This window comes from Rutidosis leptorrhynchoides, chromosome 7 (genome assembly GCF_046630445.1).
Source record: "Rutidosis leptorrhynchoides isolate AG116_Rl617_1_P2 chromosome 7, CSIRO_AGI_Rlap_v1, whole genome shotgun sequence".
In the NCBI taxonomy this organism is placed as follows: domain Eukaryota; kingdom Viridiplantae; phylum Streptophyta; class Magnoliopsida; order Asterales; family Asteraceae; genus Rutidosis; species Rutidosis leptorrhynchoides.
Genome location: NC_092339.1, coordinates 110835341 through 110846649, shown reverse-complemented (window position 1 = coordinate 110846649; position 11309 = coordinate 110835341). Strand labels below are relative to the sequence as shown.

Here is an 11309-nt window from a genome sequence, read left to right as displayed (position 1 = left end):
AGGTACGAGAAGAATTAGGTCAGATGTTTGGGATCGATGGTTTTTTCGAAGGCCCTAAAAGATCAAGCTGGAAACTTGTATTTGTTGACAGGGAAATTGACGTTCTTCTCCTTAGAGACGACCCTTGGGAGTAAGTTTTTTCACTCAACCTTCACTTACATTAGCCCGTACAGGCGTTTAATTCCGAAAAGGCCTTCTACATGCACCCAAAATATCTACGTTGCATCATGACAAAAAAATGCCCCTATTCAACGTGGTTTATTGGGGGCGTCAAGCAAATTTGCAACGGAACCAAACAAAGTGTTAAATATTACTCCGTTTTAATTTATCTTTTTTTTACCCCTTTTTCACTTAAATACTAATCATATTTTGTCACATCACTTAAAACCTTCCTAATACCTTCAAAATGACCCTCACCGTAACACAATCAAAAAATAGCACTGCCACGTCACATTCATTCTATCCCAACCACCCCAAAAAAACTCTAGAATGCTTCCACGTCAGAGTCATTGTAACAAGTAGTCTTATGAAACGTATTTTATTTATTTATGTTATTTAGTATAATACTAGTCCGGACCGGCCCGCGCGTTGCGGCGGGGGCTTTCGGGCTGCGTATTCATATTTTACGTAGCGTTGTCTATTTACAGAGGGGAACACGGCTCATGTGTTAAGAGCCGTTTTAGATGTCGTTGTGTTAATCGTTTTTTAAAAATTATTCGTTTCGAACGTAGTTAGTTTTGTTTTGTTCAATAAATTTTTTCGAGTGTAACGGTGCTGTCGGAAAAATTTAACTCGCGGCGAGCAGAAAAATACGAGCTGTCGTTGTGTTAAGCGTTTTTAAAAAAGTGTCCGTTTCAAACGTGATTAGTTTCGTTTTGTTCATAAAATTATTTCGAGTCTGACACTGCCGTTGAAAAAATTTAACTCGTGGGGAGCGGGAAGATACGGGTTGTCGTTGTGTTTAGCGTTTTTTTAAAAATTGTCCATTTCGCCTATAGTTAGTCCCGTTGGGTTCGTAAGATTTTTTGTAATTGAACGGTGGTCTCGAAAAAATTTAACTCATACCGAGCGAGAATATAGGGCCCGTTATAAATTCGGGTGGAAAATTATATATTTACACTTTTAACCCCTAAGAAAGTGTAAACTTAAGGGGTTATTGTGTAAATATAACCGAAGTTGAAGGGCCGTTAAATCCAAAACTACAATCTAATATAACTAAAACTACAAACATTCCCATCACATTTAGTGTATAAGGGTTAAGAGTTAATAAATAGTGTTTAAACTATAAGTAAACCAACTCTTTAAATGAATGTTGGTTTATTTCGTAATTTATATATTTTTGTGGAATGGTACAGTGTCTGGTATATCAACGTACTTTCTCCTGAGGATGTGCAACAATTCGGGAAGCAAGAGGCTGAATCTTTCGACCAAAACTCAAGTGAAAGAATCCACAACGTTCGGAACAACGGTACAGATCTTTCTCGACTTCCTTCATCAATCGGCTCACTTGAGTTTTGACCAACAAACTCAACCTTTTGTTATTCCGGAATTAATAAACTAAATTCATCGGGTTCTTTTTCCTTCAGTTCCTTCTGGTCTTTTTCGAGCTGACCATGTGTTGCAGACTCTTGAATGTACTGTATGATCCCGTTTAGTTATTATATTCGCATTTAATTATCTATAACATGTATGAAGCCGATCTTGATTTGTTGAATTATAATTGACCATTTATAGTGTGCTTTGTTATCTTTTTGTTGTTCGGTTGTTGAGAATGACCCGCTCTATACAGCTAATTTTCAAACTGATCAATTACTTGCAAAGACATAAGATCGAGATGATTCATGAAATACATGTAGTGAAACAATCGCATTGTTAACAAATACTCCGTACCTCTTTATACTAAAATCTCTCCCATATGTGGTCGTTTGATGAGCCCATTAAGTGTCAAACGACACTTTGGTTGAAATGTTATTTTTTAAGCTTTTCTTTTCCAATTTAAAAAAATTATCTAAAAATGTACGGAGTATTTTTTAATACTTTTTTTCTCCGTTCATTCACTCAACTCACTATATGATTTTTACTTTTAGTATTATTTGATTCATGAATTCATGAATGATGATAAAAAATATTATATGTAAATCAAAAATTCATATTTTTTATTAAACATTTAATAAAAACTATATAAAACGTAGAATAGTATTTTATTTTTATTTAAATTATTGTTCTATGTACTTTTTTGAAGTATAAAAGACCAAATTTTATTTCATTTAAGTTTCATTATACATTATTCTATACTATTTTAATTTTTTTGTCTTATTTTAGATGGTAACAAATTAATCCCTGCTTCGATTAATAAATAAGACTCTCTCTCCTTCGTCGCAGTAACACGCGGCCAGAATTTTACTCGTTAACGACTACTTTACGAGGTTAATTTCACTAAACTAGACTTTGACAATTATGTCCTAAAGTATTTAAAATTTTAATTTTTTAAACACACTTTGGTTAATATGTCATGTTTTATTTAAGCTTAAGCAAAATTTCTATTTATCTGCTATATGAATGTGATATGACAAACAACATTATTTCATCAACAATATTTTACTTATTTATGTTTTGCAAGATATATACGATTGAACTTGTTAGTTCAACAATCCCATGCCTCGTATATGCCCTTATCAACCTTTTGTAAGATAAAACCATATATACGAACAAATACAAAACAAAAAATAGAATAGGAAGTTGATTTTATAAGAGGGAAGATAAGAACAAATACAAAAGAATAATCATATTATATGCTGTTATCAACCTTTAGTAAAAAAATAAAAAATTTATATATAAAAGGGAAGATAGTAACACAGCCCATAAAATAAAATTTATACACGAGCATCATATGTTGCTAACCATATTAACATACAAATTAGTGTCATAAACTATGAAAGACGTGCTTTAAATATTACAAGAAGCAGAAATTTTTCCCTGCATCATCATCACCAAAAACAAACAAATACTGTGTAAAAATAACAAAAAACGGATCATAAAAAATGCACCCCCAAAGGTTATAGTTGTACCAAAATAAACTAAACCATAGATCGATCCGTGTAACCCGAGTAATTTTCTCGACTCATGGGGCTCCAATCAGTCTCATATTGACTTATTGACAACGGGGTCGTATCAATTGATGTAGCTTGTGAAAGATCGTCTATAGACATCATTGCGGGCCACACGAAAGCGGGCTTAAAGTGTGGGACCTTTGGAACGGGCATTGACCCGTTTAAGATTTGCACAATAGCATGTGTTTTCGGCCTTTCGTTAGCAATAGGGTGCGAACAAGCTAACCCTAACAACAAGAGTCGTTCAGCTTCCTCGGTGTTATAATCGTCTGCTATTCTCTTATCGACTACATCCAATATTCGTCCTTCGCGATACAATGACCATACGTAGTCAACCATGAACTGGAACCCGTTGACTTTTGTTCCGGGCCGTTGACCCGAAACGACCTCGATTAGCAAAGCCCCGAATGCATAAATATCGGAATGTTGAGTTGCTTTTCCGGTGTGGAAACATTCGGGGGCAATGTAGCCTACGGTTCCTAGGACACCTTCGGCTTCGGCATAACTTGTTTTTTCGTTATCAAGAGCACGTGCAAGCCCGAAATCACCTAAACGGGCGTTAAAATTAGAATCGAGCATTATGTTGCTAGCTTTGATGTCACGATGCACGACCTTTTGGTCGTATTCGTAGTGGAGGTAGTGGAGGGCCGAGGCGACACCGATTAAGATGGTTCTTCTTTGGGACCAGCTTAGCGGGTCGCCCGTAACCGTGAATAGGTGCATATCAAGACTTCCTTTTCGCATGTACTCGTACACTAGTAGTAGTTTCCCATTTTTGTGACACCATCCTACATACACAAATAAATAAAAAATTTGTAGAACGCTTAATTATACTCCGTATGAGTTAGAGGGTGTGTTAATTCGTAAAGTGCAAAAATAAAATGTCACAACATTATTAAAGGGTCAAATAACAAGTGGGACATTGGCTAACTAGCTAAGCGTGCAATTTGGTCGGTGGTCATCAAATTTGGGTTCAAACGACGGGCGAAATTAGATAATGTGTCCACCACAAAAAACAATAGTTGTGGGCCAAACTTGAAAATGAAACTATTCCCTTTTATATTATGATAAAAGTTTGGTTAATTTACGTTTTAAGGGTATAAGATAAGTCACATTAAACAAATTAAACTTACAAATTGTACACAGTTAATTAATTAGCTCATTAGTTTCTATTTATACATCTACAGTATTAATTATAGTTTTATATTTTTTTGAATTTGAATGGCGATTAGAAATCACTGACAGAGGTCCACACGCGATGTCGGAACCCACCCACCCGATTATTTTCTTTAGACGAGCCGTAACAGTTATACAACCCATCAGGAGGAAATCCCCACGGAGAATCCATACGGGCATCGCGGGTTGTACTGCCCCTTAGGTGAGGCTCAAACGCTAGATGTCGTGACCTACGAGGCTCATGAAATGGCTAGGTAACCTCAAGAAAAATATTTTGCAGCGTATGAGAGTCGAACGCCTGACCTCCTTTATGGGAAGTCAGGTCACCACCAAATTAACCAATACACCAACACGTTGAGATTATTAAACATATTTATAATGCTTATGAAATATTTATTTCAATAAATACTAGATTAAGAGCCTAAGAGCACAAATTAGACACTTCTTTAATGATTGAAAAATAAAAAATCAATCAATATTAAAAGTCAAACACATGAACCAACCAACGGTTTGACTATTAAAAGTCAAATACGATGAAAGAACCAACGCTTTGAGGCCTAGATGTTGAGAAGTTTCAATGATATTGATTTTGTCAAATTGAACTCTTCTCAATAAAAATAATACTTGATGATAACAAGCATTATCTACTAATAACACCGTATGTTGTAAGAATCTAAGTTTGACTTTTTCATGTCAAACTCAAAATTTTCATGATTGGGGTAAGTTCAAATAAATTTATTGCCAAATTTCATACCCTAAAAAAGCAATTAACTAAAGATGCTGATTGTACGATAATATGCGGAGTAAGGTGTTTAATTTCCTCCGTAGCTGTTTACGATATAAAATGGTGATTATATCATTTTCATAAAAAAGTAGAAGTAATAAAGTATTTTCAAAAGGTTTCTATAGATCAAGGAAATTGATTTGTGACACGTCGTATGAACGGATTTTTACCAAAAGAAAAAGAAAACTTATATCAAGATCACATGCCACTACATAAAATGTTTACTAAAAGTCTATATATAAAAACTGTATATTTATATGAAAGAAGATAATTTATTAAAAAAGTTAAAAACAAAAGAATATTGCTCGACGTTGATGTGAATAAAAAAATACAGCTAATTTAATCATCCACAGCCTGCCAATTTAAAAGCAAAGAAAACTAGTTGCCCTACCTTTAACTTTATTATCTGCCTTCATGATTTATTTAATTTAATATTATCGTTTCGGCAGAAGAAAAAAAATACATTTTCAGACCAGTTTACAACTCATATTGCAATATTTATGTGTTTCGAACCGGCTTTTGTTCTGGTTCAAACGTTTGTTACTCTGTAAAAACAATATTCCTTAAATAAACATGATAATTTTCTTTTTGTCAGCCTCACCTCTATCATCATTATTTAACGTTACCATTTTCTTTATTCCAACACACTACTGTCATCCATGATAAAATATACGGAGTACTATAGTATCAAATTTACTAAATATTTATAAATTAAAAAAATACATAGTACATACTTCATCATAAATTGCGATAAATAAATAAAGAGTTTGTCTAGGCTTCTACAAGTTTCATAAATGTTACCGATAAAAAAAATTATTAGTTGATAATAATAATAATAATAATAATAATAATAATAATAATAATATAATCACTAAATCGGGTCCATAAACACGTTTGATCATTAAAAAAGTATCCACTAACTAAAACAACTAATTAAAAAGTTGTGTTTTTTGTTTTTCTTTTCCCACTAGCTTTGCACAAATATATAACACAATAAAAGTTGTCCGCATCTCTAACGTCACAGTCACTTTGTTAGCATAAATCGCTAAATTCAAAATAACACACAACTTTAAATCAATTTATCACGCAACAAGTGACAATTTTTTTTGGCATTTATCAAATAAAGTTATCAAATTTGACTACGTTTTTCACATGTTATTTATCCATAAAACAATAAATGCAATGGAACGTTCATGTACATGTACATGTACTTGTTTTTTACTAAATAAAGTCACACAACATGTTAATAGCATTAACAGTACTAGACTATATTCGTATAATAATGCTAACATAGAAGATAGAATTAGAAGAAAGAAAAAACGTACCCAATAATCGAACGAGATGTTTATGCCTTAAACGATTAATAATCGTAAGTTCAGCTAAAAAATCATCTTCACCCTTTAAACTCTCTCTCGAAAACCATTTTACAGCCACCTCCTCATTTTCCTCCGGCAATACTCCACGGTAAACAACCCCGTAACCACCTTGCCCTAACTTCCTCTTGTCGTCGAAATTATTCGTCGCTTTTTTTAGCTCACGAAAGTGGTACTCTTTCGGCATTCCAGGTAACGTTCTTAGACGGCTTAAAATATTCGATTGCGACCTATTCAACATTCTTTTTTTATAGAAATAATAACCGAAATATGCAGCCAACGCCAACAATCCTCCCACCACCGGTATACCGATACCAAGTGATATTGCCATTGTATTACTTTTTGGCCCCGGAAAGTATACTACCTGCAAATATAAAAAATGAAACAAAAAAATAAATATGAATAACATTATTATCTACTTATGTAATTATAAATACATCAAATATAGGGCATTACACAAAGTGGAAGAATTAAGTATGGTGCTAACAGCTGTAGATTAAGGTTATTATATCAGTATTAGTTAATTACACATAATATATAACTAAAAACATTTAATAATGATTGTCGATAATATGCTTAAAATACTTGTAAAATTAAGTAATCGCTATTAGAGTTACTATCAGATGTTATATACAATTGTTTTAAGCATGTTAAATATAATTTTAAAAGTTGTCATTATCAAAATTATAAGTAAAAAATAAATTTAAGTGTTAGTTTAATTTCAAGTTACAACTAAAATGATTTTATTGTCAACTTTCTTTTTTACTATTCAAACGTTCAAAGCATGAAACAAACACAAAATTATTACATGTGACTTTTTAATTAGAAACATCATATACTCCAAATTTTTGTACATATTTTCCAGGGTTAATATAATGGCATGCTTTTCAAAAAAAAATAAAAAATTAGAAACATCATACACCAATATACAAATTTATTTATTCAGAACTCAATAAGGAAAAAAAAATAGGAGGCCTCAACCATAAGTTTTTTTTTTTTTTTTTTTAAAGCTCTCAACCATCAAGGTAGACGATAGATAATAAACGGTTAACTACAATTACTTAAATATGAAGTAAGCTGTTAATTAAGAACAGGTATCAACATTAGCATGTAGTTAACAAAAACTTATAAAAAAGTATACCGTTAGGTTCCACCGTAGAATGCAGTTAAGTTCCGTTAACGTTCCGGTTGACGCCGCAAATCCGATATACGAATCCCGGCTAACCGTTTTCCTGAGATCCAAATCGTATTGAATTATAGGAGTATTTGGCATAGGCGGTGTAGGAGATTCTTTTTCGGGTTGATCCGCAATGTAAACCCGAATTATCTTCGCAACACCATCATACTGAATCCAAACATTATGAAAAGCGGGAGTTAACGGCGCGATAGTAATATTCAACGGTGTTAACGATTTAGATACAACAGATCTAACGGAATGAATATTAAGACCAATATGATTATCATCAATATCGAAATCTTGTTGTACGGTGTCAAGTTCAACCGCAACGATACCGTTAGTTGTTTGGTTATCGAGCGTTTGATTCGTTAGTCCTAAGTATTGACCGTAACTTTTATCTGGTATATCGAGTGACGGTGCGATTACGAAGGCTAAACCTTCACCGGGGAGTTCGGTTTTTGGGAACATGTTTACGAGAAATGAGGTGTTGAAAGACGCTACGACGTCGTTTTGGTTGTTGTTGTTGTTTGGTGGGGTGTCCCAAAGTTTGAATTTTTTCTTGAACATGACTCGACCGGATCGGTTTCTGAGATCGAAAACGGAGTTGTCGTTGGCTGAGTCGGGGGTGACTTGTAAGGCGTCTTGGCTGACTTTGGCTTCGTTTTCGAATTTGAGTTCGGAGTTTGCGAGTTGTTCGAGGGATTTGTTGAAAGTGTGGTAGGAGCGGGTGAAGGTTTGGAATTTGGTGGCGGTGGAGGTGGTGGTGAAGAGGAGGATGAGGAGGAGGAGGAGGGAGAGTGTGGTGGGTTTGACGGTAGCCGGAGTGGCGGCGACTCCCATTTGATACGGTAGTTGGCGGTGGTGTGGCGGCGGTGAAGGTAGTTGGTGGGGAGAGAGAGATGAAATGGGGATGTTTAAAAGATGTTGAATGGGAAGAATTTGGAATTTAGAGGGTGAAGGAGGTGGTGGCTCTTGCTCGGAAACTACAATGGCCATTGCCCATTGGGGTTTGTTTTATTATTATTTTTAATATATCATATTATATTATATTATAATTATATATTACATACGGAGTATTATAAATAAATTATAATTTATAAATATATATATATATATATATATATATATATATATATATATATATATATAAATATTAAAAAAAATTAATAATAACTTTAAGGGTTATCATTAATAAATTAAAATATGTTAATTTTGGTTTGTACACTTTAATAACTATCACCCCATGAAAATAACCAACCTCAAATTAATACTACTTAAAGCATATATTTATTTATTCATGACAACTCTTAGTGTTGTCATTAGAAAATTTTTAAATATAAATATTATATATACTATGTTTTAGAGCTCGTGCGTTGTACGGGTGTGTAAAAAGCCTTGCAAAAATTGTAATAGATTATGGAGTATCATTCAAGTAATTAAATAGCGAAGATAAAAAAAAAAACGTTTGACCCCGTGCGTTACACGGGTGGGTAAAATAATCGTACAAAATTAATTGATTTTTTCAAACAATTATTCTTTTGAGTTTAAGAGCCCGTGGTGTTGACAAATTTTAAAAGTTCTTTTGAGTTTAAGAGTCCGTGGTATTGACAAATTTTAAAAGTGATATTGGGTGGTATTAGTAACTTAACGTCTACAATTTTTTTTACTTCTCACAATTAATATCTTTATATGAGTCCTTTGAAAATTTGTCATGGAACGTGTCACATGAAAATACGTTAGTAAAGTATAAGTTATATTTGTTATATGTTATCATTATATAATAGATAATAACTCTTGTATAAAACCTATATAAGTCACATGTTAGTGTATATATAGGGTTATGAGTCCGTATATTGCACGGAAGTTGTATATTTATGATTTTGTAAATATAAATATCGGACTTTGAGCTCGTGCGTTAAATTACTATTAATGAGCGGAAAAGTTTAACTATGAAATATTTGGTTAGTAAAAAATTCATCTATATAAAATTGTATGTGAGACATTGTGACGATCGCTCCAAATCCATATGGACGAACACGTCATTCATTGATTTCATTGCGAGGTATTTGACCTCTATGTGATACATTTTGTAACATTGTATTCGTTTGAAAAGGTATTTCATAAATGAATATATAAATTCCAGGTTTTTAACATCTGATGATTTCTACGTATAGACAATCACCATTTAAATGGTTTACAATAATACATCTGTTGACAATACAGTCAAAATAAGATACATGGTAATGGTTTGGTGAATGCAAGTTTCTTGTATATAGCATGTATGACTCCAAGCACATATCTTGTATCACGTATAAGCAAACAGCGGAAGACTTCTAGAATCCTGAGAATAAACATGCTTCAAGTGTCAACACAAAGGTTGGTGAGTTCATAGTTTTAATATTACACATAATCCGTATATCAATGTGGATTACAAAAGTTCAGTTGTTTTATTTAAAACGTTTATCAATAGGTTTTACATAAAAAGTGGATCACAAGATTTCAGTTGTTTCATCCGAAACGTTTATCAAAATATTCTACGAAATTGAGCACCCTGGTAACTAAACTTAACGTATATATAATTTATACCCTTTGTATAATCATCTTAATAATACACGCAAACCAACGTGTACGCTTCTCAAATAGCATACGTCCGTTAAAAGGCTAGTGCTCTAGCTCGGACGGGGATATCAAACCCTATGGATCCATATACTACTATTCGCGCCCACCAGTTCTTATAACTGGCAGTTATTAGTTACCAAAGCTAAGGGATTTTCGGTTCAAACTCAGTGTAAAATTTAGTATGTACTTGTATCCATTGTGTTTAAAATAAAGTGCATGTATTCTCAGCCCAAAAATATATATTTCAAAAGCAATTAAAAAGGGAGCAAATGAAACTCACGCATATAAATATTGTATATCGGTTAATAAAGCATTTGCATGTATTCTCAGCCCAAAAATGTAGAGAGTAAAAGGGATCTTATGAAACTCACGCATATAAATATTGTATATCGGTTAATAAAGCATTTGCATGTATTCTCAGCCCAAAAATGTAGAGAGTAAAAGGGATCTTATGAAACTCACGCATATAAATATTGTATATCGGTTAATAAAGCATTTGCATGTATTCTCAGCCCAAAAATGTAGAGAGTAAAAGGGATCTTATGAAACTCACGCATATAAATATTGTATATCGGTTAATAAAGCATTTGCATGTATTCTCAGCCCAAAAATGTAGAGAGTAAAAGGGATCTTATGAAACTCACGCATATAAATATTGTATATCGGTTAATAAAGCATTTGCATGTATTCTCAGCCCAAAAATGTAGAGAGTAAAAGGGATCTTATGAAACTCACGCATATAAATATTGTATATCGGTTAATAAAGCATTTGCATGTATTCTCAGCCCAAAAATGTAGAGAGTAAAAGGGATCTTATGAAACTCACAGTTAAATATTGATATACAATATTGTAGGAAAGCACGTAGACGCATCGGAGATGATAAACACGAGGTTTGCTTCACAAAAATACCCCCGAACATTACCCATAACCTCCTTGGTAATAACCCATATTTTCCTTAACTCTATCCCGCTTGAAAACATATTTTGAAAGTGACACGCTCATGACCTCGTCGTAGTATTTTAGGTATAATACTAATAATAATAGATTAATATTAATCTTAATAATAATA

At 33.0% G+C, this 11309-nt stretch overlaps 1 protein-coding gene across 1 annotated transcript; it reads right to left on the bottom strand.

Moving 5' to 3' along the window:
- Window positions 1–2883: 2883 nt before the first annotated feature.
- Window positions 2884–8563, bottom strand: LOC139857401 (probable L-type lectin-domain containing receptor kinase S.5). The gene is made up of 3 exons (XM_071846151.1): window positions 7585–8563; window positions 6396–6807; window positions 2884–3898 (listed from the first exon to the last, which is right to left on the bottom strand). The coding sequence occupies exons 1-3, from the start codon at window positions 8458–8460 to the stop codon at window positions 3078–3080; spliced, it is 2109 nt and encodes a 702-aa protein (XP_071702252.1). The 5' UTR covers window positions 8461–8563; the 3' UTR covers window positions 2884–3077.
- Between the last annotated feature and the right edge of the window lie 2746 nt (window positions 8564–11309).